General features: G+C 33.6%; 1 protein-coding gene across 4 annotated transcripts in view; it reads left to right on the top strand.

Annotated features, from left to right (window-relative positions):
- The window catches only part of LOC145266889 (lisH domain-containing protein ARMC9-like), a 317,027-nt gene that overhangs the window by 302,292 nt on the left and 531 nt on the right, over window positions 1–14,204 (top strand). For 3 of the 4 annotated variants that reach the window (XM_080122658.1, XM_080122685.1, XM_080122676.1), the window contains one exon: window positions 13,216–13,360. The exons of the other annotated variant lie outside the window; for it this stretch is intronic. In XM_080122658.1, the coding sequence (XP_079978784.1) occupies window positions 13,216–13,253 (38 nt within the window). In that variant the 3' untranslated portion in view covers window positions 13,254–13,360. Of the gene's footprint in view, window positions 1–13,215; window positions 13,361–14,204 lie in introns of those variants that run through there. 4 annotated transcript variants of the gene reach the window in all.

Raw genomic sequence — 14,204 nt, 5'->3', positions numbered from 1 at the left:
AACAACAACAACAACAACAACAACAGCAACAAGCAGATCCCGTGAAAATTTCACGGTAGTTGAAAATTAAAAAAACACACATTAGTGAAAAACTTCTTATCACATAATAAAACAATAAAAATGAGGTTGGACCATGTACCATTAAAGACTTACCATAATCACGAAGCTCTTGATCTTCAGGACCGGATATATCTGCTGACAATTTCATCAGTTTGTTAAACTGTTCTGATCTTTAACTGATCTTGCAGCATTATGATCATGTTGCAGTGTGGTAGCCCTCTTTTTTGAAATTGAATAAAATTGAATTGGCTGGCGATAAGTAACTTATTAATATTATGATCTGCACTGACCAAACACTGGCAGGCAATAATTAACTTATTAGTATTGTAATCTTCACCGAACAAACACTGACTGGCAATAACTAACTTATTAGTATTGTGATTTGCACCCACCAGATACTGGCTGGCGATAAGTAACTTAATAGTAGTGTGATCTGCACCGACCAGACACAAGCTGACGATAATTAATTTATTATTATTGTGATCTACACCTACAAACACTGGCTGGCGATAAATAACTTATTATTTTGATCAGCACCCCCCATACATAAGCTGGCGTAAATTAACTTACTAGAATTGTGATCTACAGCGATCAGTCATTGCCTGGCGATAACTAATTTATTAGTATTGTGATCTGCACCGACAAGACACTGGGTGGCGATAACTAACTCATCCTGGAAAAGTCACTTCTGATTAATTGTAAGAGAAAATGTTTTGATTTTAAACTACTTTATTTTATATAACTGTTATGGCTTGCAATAAGCCACAAAGAAAAGAGAATGACGGAATAGAGTTTAAACAATGTATTACTGGAACAACAACGTAAAAAGGTTACAACTGAAAAGAGTAGTAAACGTCACCGAGCAGGCGAGGGTCGCTCTGGTGTTTAATCCACACCTGGGATTAAAAGTTCTATGGTTTATATAATGGATAAAACAGTCCATTTGGAGGGTGATTCCCCCCCCTCTCAAGTTGATTTCCGCAGTTGTGAAAATCAGTATTTCTTCCTTTTGGGGCAGACCACCAAGGGGTCTGTGCGCTTCCTCTTTCTGCCGGAGCGTCTCGGTTCTGACATCCCTTTTGGAGGGTCTATGTCAAAACAGTCATACACAGTTTCAATCGCCTCACGGCCATCCTGCGGTGGTTCTTCTTGATCCTTGTAGAAGCGTTTCCTGATTTGGTTCAGGTGCCTCTTATGTTGGAACTTTGGGCCCTGAATGATGTATGTAACATGGCCGATTCTTCGTAAGATCGTGCCTTGTTCCCAAAAAGAAACGTTATTTCTAAAATGTCTAAAATACACGTTATCTCTGCTGTTAAACCGTTTCGTTGGCATTGTAGAGGTTCTGTTGTGTACTATGTGTTTGGGTAGCAGTTTATCAAATATGGATTTTATTTTCCGTCCAAACATGATTTCTGCTGGGGATCCTGCATCTGGTTTGTTCGGATTTCTCGTGATTCTGTAAACCTGCAGAACTTGCTAAAGGGCCTTTTCTGTCAGTGTATCAGACGCCTTTTTTAATGCCTTTTTAAGCGTATCGACGAAGCGTTCGGCCTCGCCGTTGCTTCTGGCATGGTACTGGGGTGTCGTAATATGCTTGACTTGATACGTCTCGCAGAATTCTCTGAACTCTGTCGAGGTGAACTGCATTGCGTTGTCGCTAACCAGTCTACAACTCCAAACCGAGCAAACAATTCCAATAAAAAATTTGTCGTTGTTGCCGTGGTCGGTTTTTTGCATCTTAGTACCTCTGGCCATTTAGAGTAAGATTCAACTACTATCAGGTAGTAAAAATCCTCCACAGGTCCCGCATAATCGATGTGGATCCTCGACCATGGTTGTTCAGCCTTAGGCCAATGTTTATATGTTATCGTTGGTGCTTTTGCAGCCAAAGCACAGCCTTTGCATTTGTTCACCATGTCGGTAATATCTTGGTTCATAGCTGGCCAATAAACAAAACTTCTCATTAGGCTTTTCATTCTGTTTATTCCTAGATGCCCCATATGAAAATTTTGAAGGATTTGGGGGATGGCAACTCTTTCACTGTATAACAGTATTTCGTCGCAACTAGAAAAATGTCTGAACTGATGTCACCCAATTTCTGCTTTGTGGTTTGAATGAAATTGTCATTTAGGGATTCTGACTTAATTTCCTGAAGTGTGACTGGCAGTTCGCGGAGAATATTGTTTATTATGGTTTTTACATCACTATTAATACGTAGTGCCGTGATTACTGAATCTTCAAGAGGTTCCATTCTGGCAAGAATCAGTCTCGATAGACCGTCTACATGGGCTAGTTGTTTTGAGGGAAGAAATTGAATTGTAAAATTATAGTTCAGCAGAATAGTTCCCCATCTTAATAGTCGGTTCACAGTGAATGTTGGAAGTCCTTTTTTGGATCCAAAAATGGATATCAACGGCTTATGGTCGGTTTGAAGAAAAAAAATATCTTCCGTACAAGAACCGGTGGAATTTTGAAGCTGCAAATATAATTCCTAGGGCCTCTTTCTCGATCTGAGAATAATTCTTTTCCGCTGGCAAGAGAGTCCGTGATGCGAAAGCAATAGGCTGTTTCGAGCCATCCGGCATTCGATGTAGCATACACGCCCGACGCCATATTGACTAGCGTCGCTAGCTACTATTATGTCCAACTGCAGGTTGAAATGCGCTAGGAATAGTTTTGAAGTCAGGATTCTTTTTATTTCTTGGAATGATGTCTGGCAATCTTCTGTCCACTCCCAAGCCTCATCCTTTTTCAGCAATTCATTAAGTGGTGCGTGCAATTTGTGCATATTTAGGATGAACCCCTGGTAATAATTTGCCAAACCTAAAAAACTCTGCAATTGAGTTATTTTTACTGGTGCATTTCTTTAATAGCGGTCGCCCTATCTGGGTCTGGGCGTCTCCCATCTTTATCGATTATTTGACCCAGGTATTTAATTGTTTGTAAAAAGAACTCGCATTTATCTGCTTTGATCTTAAATCCATAATCTTGTATTTATCTGAATACTTGTCTGATATGTTTTTCATGTCCCTCTCTGCTTTTGCTCGCTATGATAATGTCATCAAGATATGCGATTGCGATGTCCAATCCGGACAACATAGTATCCATTACTTGCTGGAATATTTTGGGTGCCACCTTGACACCAAACGCGAGTCTTTCGTTTTTGTACAAACCCAGATGAGTGTTAATACAGAGGAGGTTAGCGCTTTTGTCGTTTACCGGAATCTGTAGGTAAGCGTCGCTTAGCTCGATCTTAGAAAAAACTTGCCACCATTAAATTTCGTGAACACTTCTTCTGGACTAGGTAATGGATAGTGAAAATCTTCTAAGGACCGTTGAGTCCGGTCGCGAAGTCGGCGCAAACGCGAATTTCCCCGGACCATTTCTTTACGTAAACTGCCGGAGCAGTCCACTCACTATATTCAATTTTAGCCAGTATACCGCTGCTTTCTAATCTGTCTAGTTCCTGATTTATTTTGTTCAGGGAAGCGAACGGAACATTACGTTTCTTTTTAAACACCGGTTGTGTGCCAGGTTTCAACGTAAAATCTGCGGCCATTTTTGTACATCTCCCCAGACCAGGAGTAAATACGTTTGTGAATTCTTTTTTAAAACAAGTTATAAGTTTCTCCGTTTCTGCTGGGTGGGTCTCTATTTTCTTGCAGAATGTGGATATGGGAAGATCCCAGAGACGAAACTCCTCCATGCTGTCAGAATCGAACAGGTTCTCACTATCTTTTAGCACATACAATCTTAGTTTTTTTGTTTTTCCACGTAAAGTGACGTTTGTAATTAATTCACCTTCAAAATAAATTTTTGTACCATTAACGGCCGTCGCCGTTCTGCTAGTTTTTAACATAGTCGGCTTTCGTAATATTTTCCACATTTTGAGATTAATTATTGAAAGATCCGATCCACTGTCTAATTGGAAGTTAATAGCCTTGCCGAATATGTTAACCGTTACATATGTGCGTAGATTTTCATCTACGACGTCCTTAGCTCTAGTTTGACGTACACGGCTTCTATTCTGAGTTTTCCTACAGTGCGAACTTTTATGACCGATCTTATTGCATAAATGGCATATTTTTGTTAAAAAATGGGCAATCCCTTACCCATTGTATTCCACCATATCTGAAACAAGCGCTCGGTGCTTTTAGTTTTTCTGAGTTTCGGTGGTTAGTGTCTGTATGCCATTTCGACGGTTTCTTCTTAGTTACTTTTTTTATATTCGCGATGCCTGCTTCGATATTTCTTGCATCTTTTTTTTATAATTTCTACTTTTTGACAATCCTCTGTCAATTTTTGAAGTGTATAGTTCGGTTCATTTTCTAAATTTTTAAGGACTCTGCACCTGATTTCCGCATCTTTTCCCGAGATTAACCCTTGCGCAAACACAAGACATTTAAAATTGTCTGCTGTTAGTTCAGACAACTTAAAGTCATCACAGTGTTTGTTCACTACAGCTGCGTAGGTGGCAAAATCGTCATTATTGTCTTTTACCACATTCAAACATCTCCAACGCTTATGAAAAAGAAACGTTTTCGGCGAGAAAAGTTCTGCTAACAAATTTACCATCTCATTGAATGATAAATCTGCTGTTTTCCGAGGCAACATGTAATCCACGAATTTATCATGCTCAGCCGTTTCCAATTTTTGTAGTAGAAGTCTGGTTTTCTTTTGATCAGACCAGTTGCTGCAGTCAATATTAAAAAAAAATATGTTGCAAATGATTTTTCCTCTTCCTTGTATTTAAAATTTTCTATCCCGGCAATTGTATTCTGAGAAAATGCTGAATTGCTTTCCGCGTTCGCATTATTCTTAACAATTTCTGCAAGCAAGTCCTCTGTTCGTAATTGACGTTCGGCTAACTGTTTTTGAACTTCCTTTTGCTGATCCTCGGTTCGTATTTGACATTCCGCTAACTGTTTTTGCAATTCCTTTTGCTGTTACTCGAATCATATTTGCCGTTCGGTCCAGTGTTTTTCAGATTGTGACTGACGTTTTGCGGCATCGATATGCAACTTGGTCAAATGTTCCAACGCTACTTTCAATTCGTCCATTTTGCTTTGTCAAACATTCGCTGAATTTTACAAAACCGTTTTATTCTTTCTTATTTCTTCCTCCAGACAATAAAACGAACAGAAAAAAACATAATTATATAAAAAGTTCATTGCCTAAAGAAAAAAAAATCCGGTGTATATTTTTCTCGAGAGAAAAAAAATAACGCCCGATTTTAGCAGCGAAAACCACAAGTGACGAATTCTTTTTCCAAAAGTATAAAAATTTACCTTTCTAAGTCGCGACGAACCTTTTACTTTTTGCAAAAGTACAGCGCTATCTTTGAAAGTCGTGACGAACTTTTTTCTGTTCAACTCTTTTTTTTCCGTAATGATCTGCGTTTTTTTTTTAGTTACCGTGAATCTTTCAGTTGCAAGTGTTATGTTAGACACTTCCTTAGGCTTGATAACATTTGAATCCGACGTCGTTAGTATTTTAGAATACTATTTCAACGCGAGTATTTTTTTTTTCAATGTCGTTACTGGTTTCGATTTTAGTATGCTCCTTGAATCCAATGTCGTCAGTGTTTACTTTTTTAGAACACTGTTTTTAAACGTGAGTACGTTCTCCGAATCCAATGTCGCCAGTATTATGGCTTGCAATAAGCCATAAAGAAAACAGAACAACGGAATAGAGTTTAAACAATGTATTACTGGAACAACAATGTAAAAAGGTTACAACTGAAAAGAGTAGTAAACGTCACCGAGCAGGCGAGGGTCGCTCTGGTGTTTAATCCACACCTGGGATCAAAAGGTCTATGGTTTATATAATGGATAGAACAGTCCATTTGGAGAGTAATTCCCCCACAACAATAACATAGTTTTAATATTGCAAAAATGCCCTGGAAAATCACTTCTGATTAATTACAAAAATGTACTAGAAAAGAAGTTACTTTTGATTAAAACATTTGTTATTCAACGGACTACTGTTCTCATCTTGAGTGCGATTTTCACAACGTTTTGGTCGATATAACCTCCGACCGTTTTGTCGTGAAAATCACATTCAAGATGAGAACTGTAGTCCGTTGAATAATAATACAAATAACCATAACTGATGCAATTCTCTATCTATATAAAAGCCAAGTACGTCCAAGGATGGAATACTGTTGCCATATCTGGGCAGGACCTGCTAAAAACAGCCTATCCTGCCTTGACAGAGTACAAAATAGACTTCGTGGCTTAGTGGGGGATGCCCTTTTCTCTACCCTGCAACCTCTCTCCCACAGAAGAGACGTTGCGAGCCTATCCTTGTTTTATCGTTATTTCCATGGAAGGTGCTCGTCTGAACTCCAATCTCTGGTCCCCCCTCGCCAATCTTTCACGAAAAACACCCGTCTAGCCGAATCCACTGTGAAAAATTTCCCCCACTCTATATCTGTGCCTAAATCAAAACGCGGATTCCATGAACAAAGCTTCTTTCTTAGAACTGCATGCCTGTGGAACTCTGTTCCGTCTGCCTGTTTCCCACCGGACTACAACTTGGATGTCTTCAAGTCCAATGTTAACAAATTCCTAATGAACCGCCACCTTAAGTAAACACTTCATCAAATCTCCACACTAACGTAATGTACTTGCAATAACCCTTATCCCTGAGTGGCTTCCGGGCCTTGATAAGTGGTGATCACTTTGTAAAAAAAACAAAAACAAAAAAAAATCAATCCTCATCTAAAAAATTGCGAAACGTCATTTGTTTTTCAACAACTTTATTTATTAAAAAGTTTAACGTGACAAAAACATTAATAAACAAGGAAAGTGCAACGCTTATTGGATTTTTATTAAGAAAAACAAATTTATTTGACGCAACAAAGTTTTATAACATTAATAAAAATGTAAAATGCGACGACATTGTAACGACGTTTTCTATTTCATATAAAACAATAATTCTCTCTTAAATAATTCATTATTCTTGGGAATGTTTTTTCCAGTTGCTTTTCTCCACAACAAGAACTCCATCGGTGCAAATGGAAGATTTCTTGTTTCTATCTAACAGTCTCATGAAGTGTCTTTTTGCATGCAACCACAAACCTACATAAAAATATCAATTTTAATAGTAAATGTTGCTAATTATTTTCAAACGTTTAAAAACGAAACAAACCTTTGATAGTTTGGATATGAACCTTGTCATTATTAGGATTGACAAAGTTTTCCTCGTGCCCAACTTTGGCATGCTAATAAATGCCATTCTCAAAGGTTTTCAATCCATCATAAGGTGAATAGCCATCCGAAATTATTCTTGTTCCTGGCAAAATCCACAAACAAATTATTGAGAATAATGTTTCCCGAGCCCTCCTTTAAACTGCTATAATGTTGCATCTTTTGTTCCCCCTATCTATTTGTTGCATGAATAAAATAGTTGAAAAATAAATTATTTTTCTTAAAATTCCTGATCCTAAATAGAACACTTACATCAAATCTGTTGTTCCAGGCCGCTGGAAATATGGTCGGATTCTTCTATCGATCCAGTAGATATCTCACTACTGATGCAATTCTCTATCTATATAAGAGCCAGGTACGTCCAAGGATGGAGTACTGTTGCCACATCTGGGCAGGAGCTGCTAGAAAGGACTTGTCCTGCCTTGATAGAGTTCAAAATAGACTTCGTAGCCTCGTAGATGTCCTTTTCTCTTCCCTGCAACCTCTATCTCACAGAAGAGATGTTGCGAGTTTGTCTCTGCTTTATCGTTATTTTCATGGCAAGTGCTCGACTGAGCTTCAATCTATGGTCCCCTCTGTCCAAACTTTCACAAGAAACACTCGTTTAGCTGAAAACACTATCAATAATTCCCTCACTCTTTATCTGTGCCTAAACCTAAACGTAGATTCCATGATCAAAGCTTCTTTCTTAGAACTGCATGCCTGTGGAATTGTCTTCCGTTTTCCTGCTTTCCAGCTGACTACAATATGGTTGTCTTCAAGTCCAATGTATACAAGTTCTTGATGAGCCGTTCCACTTAAGTTAATAAATTTACCGAATTTATATTACTAACGATTACTATATTGTCTAATTGACTACTGTACACTCTTAACCCTTATCCTCGAGTGGTCTCTGGCCTTGTTAAGTGCTTATGCCTATATAAAAAATGACTTTTCAGAGCACTTATGTAATGTTAAAACTTTGTTACATTAAATAAAGTAGTTATAAAACAAAACATCTTTTCTTACAATTATTAGAAGTGACTTTCCCACATCATCTTTGTAATTAATCAGAAGTCAGTTTTCCAGGGCATTATTGTAATGTTAAAACTTTGTAACATTAAATGTAGGAGGTGAAAAACGAAGCATTTTTCTTACAACTAATCAGAAGTGATTTTCACGGGCATTTTGTAATTAATCAAAACTTACTTTTCCAGGGCATTTTTGTAATGTTAAAACTAAGTTAGATTCAATAAAGTAGTTGAAAACAAATCATTTTTTCTTACAACTAATCAGAAGCGACTGTATTGTAACGGTAAATCTGTATTCCATTAAATAAAGTAGTTGTAAAATTAAACATTTTTTCTTACACCATATTGTAACATTAAATAAAGTAGTTGAAAAAACGAAACATTTTTGTAATCAAGCAAAAGTGATTTTTCCATTGCATTTTATAATGTTAAAATATTGTAACATTAAATAAAGTAGTTGAAAAAACGAAACATTTTTGTAATCAATAAAAAGTGACTTTTTCATAGCATTTTATAATGTTAAAATATTGTAACATTAAATAAAGTAGTTGAAAAACGAAACATTTTTGTAATCAATAAAAAGTGACTTTTTCATTGCATTTTATAATGTTAAAATATTGTAACATTAAATAAAGTAGTTGAAAAAACGAAACATTTTTGTAATCAATAAAAAGTGACTTTTTCATTGCATTTTATAATGTTAAAATATTGTAACATTAAATAAAGTAGTTGAAAAAACGAAACATTTTTGTAATCAATAAAAAGTGACTTTTTCATTGCATTTTATAATGTTAAAATATTGTAACATTAAATAAAGTAGTTGAAAAAACGAAACATTTTTGTAATCAATAAAAAGTGACTTTTTCATTGCATTTTATAATGTTAAAATATTGTAACATTAAATAAAGTAGTTGAAAAAACGAAACATTTTTGTAATCAATAAAAAGTGACTTTTTCATTGCATTTTATAATGTTAAAATATTGTAACATTAAATAAAGTAGTTGAAAAAACGAAACATTTTTGTAATCAATAAAAAGTGACTTTTTCATTGCATTTTATAATGTTAAAATATTGTAACATTAAATAAAGTAGTTGAAAAAACGAAACATTTTTGTAATCAATAAAAAGTGACTTTTTCATTGCATTTTATAATGTTAAAATATTGTAACATTAAATAAAGTAGTTGAAAAAACGAAACATTTTTGTAATCAATAAAAAGTGACTTTTTCATTGCATTTTATAATGTTAAAATATTGTAACATTAAATAAAGTAGTTGAAAAACGAAACATTTTTGTAATCAATAAAAAGTGACTTTTTCATTGCATTTTATAATGTTAAAATATTGTAACATTAAATAAAGTAGTTGAAAAACGAAACATTTTTGTAATCAATAAAAAGTGACTTTTTCATTGCATTTTATAATGTTAAAATATTGTAACATTAAATAAAGTAGTTGAAAAAACGAAACATTTTTGTAATCAATAAAAAGTGACTTTTTCATTGCATTTTATAATGTTAAAATATTGTAATATTAAAAAAGGTAGTTGAAAAAACGAAACATTTTTGTAATCAAGCAAAAGTGATTTTTCCTGTGAATATTTGTAATTAATCAGAAATAACTTTTCAAGGCATTTTTGTTATATTAAAACTTTGTAACATTAAATATAATATTAAAAAACAAACATTTATTCTTACAATTAATAAGTGAGCTTCCAGGCATTTTTGTAATTAATCAGAAGTGCCTTTTCCAGGGCATTTTTGTAATGTTAAAAATTTGTTACATTAAATAAATTAGTTTAAAAAACAAAACATTTTTCTCACAATTAATCAGAAATGACATTTCCAGTGCATTTTTATAATTAATCAGAAATGACTTTTCCAGAGCACTTAAGTAATGTTAAAACTTTGTTACATTGAATAAAGTAGTTCAAAAACAAATCATTTTTTTCTTACAACTAATCAGATGTGACTTTTTGAGGGCATTATGGTAATGTTTAAACTTTGTTACATTAAATATAGTAACTGAAAAACGAAACATTTTTCTTACAATTAATCAGAAGTGACTTTTCCGGGGCATTTTTAAGTTACAACTATGTAACATTAAACATAGTTGCTGAAACACAAAACATTTCTTCTTAGAAGTAAATTTAAAAAGAAACATGCTGAAAAACAAAACATTTTTTCCTCAGAATTAGCTTTATCAGGCCATTTTTGTAATTAATCAGAAGTGAAAATTACAAGGGCATTTTTTTAAATGTGAAAGTGACTTTTCCAGGGCACTTTTGTCATGTTAAAACTTTGTTACTTTAAATAAAGTATTTGAAAAGTAAACATTTTTCTTTGAAGGTAACCAGAAGTGACTTTTCCAAGTAATTAATTAGAAGTGACTTTATCAAAGCATTTTTGTAATGTTAAAACTTTATTACATTAAATAAATTAGTTAAATAAAAACAAAATATTTTTTATTATAATTAATCAGACGTGACTTTTAATGGTTGTTACTGATAAAGCACGGCTTAAAATCTGTATATTAATCAGAGTGTGGCTAGGGTTTTCCTAACCAGTGACACCAGTTTCTTTTGTTTTGATTATCAAATGCTTATTAGCCATCAGGAATATTCCACTTTCTTTTTAAGGGATATCAGGATGATGACAGTCGAAGCGAATTACCGTATTAATATATAGATAATAATAAAAATAATAAAATATTACTATTAATAATACTAATATAATGATAATAATAATAACAATAACCACAATAATAATAATAATAATAATAATAGTAATAATAATAATAATAATAATAATAATAACAATAATAATAATATAGACGTTAAAAGAATTATATATTAACTTTGATATAATAATAACAATAATAAAAATAGACATAATATTACTTCTACTATTAATATTAATACCAATAATAATATTAATAACAACAATAATAATAATAATAATAAATAATAATAATAGCAATAAAACTACTACTACTACTAACAATAATAACAACAACAACAATAATAAAAATACTACTATTACTCCTTCTACTACTACTGCTAATAATAATAATAACGACGTAAAGAGACTTATATACGGTATAATCACCTTCACACACTGATTTTCGTAAGATCACCAAAGTTAAGTGACTTTGAGTCTAATCGGTACTAGATTCATTTGTGAATACAAGGTGCTGGGTGTCATCTCAGCTGAGCGGAATATATGTACGCCTGGGAATCATATGTTAATTTCATATTCTTTAGAAATTCCTATTCCGGTGGAAGGCAAAATCCCCATCAGGTATTACTGAATGTGTATAACAGCATCTCTTATTATTTGTTAGTTATACAAGAAAAATATATTAAAAATATGTTCCAGTTTATGAATTTGGAATGACATCACAATAGAATAAATTGTCATATTGACTCAACGGGCCACAGGTAAGTCTACTTATATGTGCAATGTGTGCTATTTAAATACTAAAGCAATTTTTACTACCTCTAAACAGTTGCTATTTATTTTTTATTGATGTGTTGCGATATATGAAGACTAAGAGCCACTCGAGGATAAAGTTTGTTGACTAATGTAAAGATAGTTTTTGTGAAGTTTTTATTGATTTGCCATGTTGCAGTCACCAGAAAAGCGATCTTGTGCCAAACACAAGTCTCTGTCTATTAAATAGGTTCCAAAGAAGAGTCTCCAATCTAACAGGTCCTGCACTGTCAACCAATCTCCACCATCTACCCCATTGTTGCAATGTTGCATCCCTTTGTTTTACAAGAATTTTAATGGAATTGTTGGATAAAGGAACTTGGAGGTTGTGCGCACACAAAAATTCCAAGTTAGCAGAGAACAAAGAAAATACCATATCGAACTTTGACGCACATATTGACGCTCCGATGAAATAAGGAAAAATACGGTGTTAGAATTTGAGATATATGTAGACCTCTGATGAAACAAAGAATTTGTTAATAAAAGCAAAAGGGCCTACAAAAAAGAGAGATAGAGAGAGGCAGACGATCGTTACGTCGTTAGTTTCTCAACCCCAATATCCACCCTTCACCACTCTTGATCGACACGTCGGATGACCACTGACGCGCAAAATAATAATTAAATTCATGCAGTTTTGTTATGAAACCGTTACCGTGTTTGATTGTCAAACGCCAGAGTGTATATATTTATTTAGTTGTATGCATCTTCGTAGAAGTGCAACAAACATGATTATACATACTTGAGCGGTAAACAGATAAATCGTTAGAAAGAGAGAGAGAGACAGACAATACAACAGAATATTCTTCAACGAACTCATAACACTGGTGGCCCCTCAACGTAAACACCCCAACTAGCCTAACAAGCAGAAAATCTGATGTCTTTCATTGTAGAGATCCTCAAATGCCAGAAAGCCTTCTACTCTGAAAATTTCTTCCCATGAACTGCTAAATTTTTGAATTCCCTCCCTGTATCCTGCTTCCCCAACTCTAATCACATGCAGAAATTTAAATGTAATGTGAATAGCCATCTTGCTGTATTACTCCCTACTTAGAGTATCGACATCTAGACAGGCTCCCTAATTTACAGTATCCCTTTACGACTCAGTGGTAATTTGCCTTTTACATATGCGAAGTTTTTGTAATGAAACTGTTCATGACAATTCCGTTTCATGTTAAGTGCATGTTGGAAGAAAAGTAAATTTTTTGCAATGGTGATAGTAAGATGAGTTTTCACTAATTATCCAGTTTCTTCGACTCATATTTGTTTATTTACATATATTTATATGCACAATAGGTCATCAAATTGAATGATGAAAACAATAATTTTTCAACAAATAGTTTTGCTTTACTTTGAACAAAAACAAGTCTTAATTAGTGAATAGAAATGAAATACCATATGAATAGTCGCCATTATTGTTTTCTGTCTGTTTATTTTTTGCAGTGAGTCCCCAAAAACATTCTGCTGATTCAGAAATCTAATTCCTTCATCAGCCATTTTGCTTTTTGATAAATTGTCTGTTATGCTTTTTTTCTTTCACTTTTTTACTCTTGTTAATATCGAAATAAAGTTTATAATTACAAATAACCGTTTTCTTTCATTTTGTTTGTTTACTGATGTGTATATTTGAAATATGACAAAACTACATTTCAGACAAAACTGGCACAAGGCCATTACAAAAGTGTGGGTAATATTTGCTGATGTGTGTATTTAAAATATTCATTTGCAAAAAAATATCACAAAAAGACATTTCAAACGAAACAGGCACAAGGCCATTCAAATGTGCGGTGTCTTCGGTCATCTTTGGTCACCATAACTAAAACATATCTATCATACTCTTAGAATCATAGAATTGCCATAATCAATCAATGCGTTGTTCATGGATACATGTTAGAACAATAATAATAATGATATTAAAAAAAACACCAACAAAAATAGATCTATTTTTAAATAATAAAAATCTTGGTGAAACAAATATAAATGTTTCTCTCTAGTAATAGGCAACTCCAGGAAGAAAGTTTGCAATTTCAATTCTTTGTTATCTATTTCATGAATATATTTCACATTTATTATGACATTGCATTAGCAGAGAATTGAAGTATGATTACTTGGCCTTCGGGACAAGATCAAAGTGTAGCAATAAAATATATAAACAAGATCAAAGTGTAGTATCTGTTCTTCAGATGCTGCACTTCTATTTCTTGTTCTGTTTCGGTGGAGGAGAAATCCTTCACGACTGAGACAATTTTTATTTTTGTACCTTTTCTCCACGTTAAAAAACGACCCTGGTGTCTAACTCTGTCCCGTGGGGAGGCATAGTAAATAGGTACTACAGAATTATATACTATAACTCCTAGCGAAAAAAGTATTCATTAAAGAAATGTTCTTTAATAATTCTAGAAAAAAAATCGTTAATTATAAATTAAAAATAA

Source organism: Euprymna scolopes, chromosome 4 (assembly GCF_053919585.1).
Source record: "Euprymna scolopes isolate OS-2025 chromosome 4, ASM5391958v1, whole genome shotgun sequence".
NCBI lineage: Eukaryota > Metazoa > Mollusca > Cephalopoda > Sepiida > Sepiolidae > Euprymna > Euprymna scolopes.
Note: the sequence above shows the minus strand (reverse complement) of the source record. Positions and strands in the feature narration are given on the sequence as shown.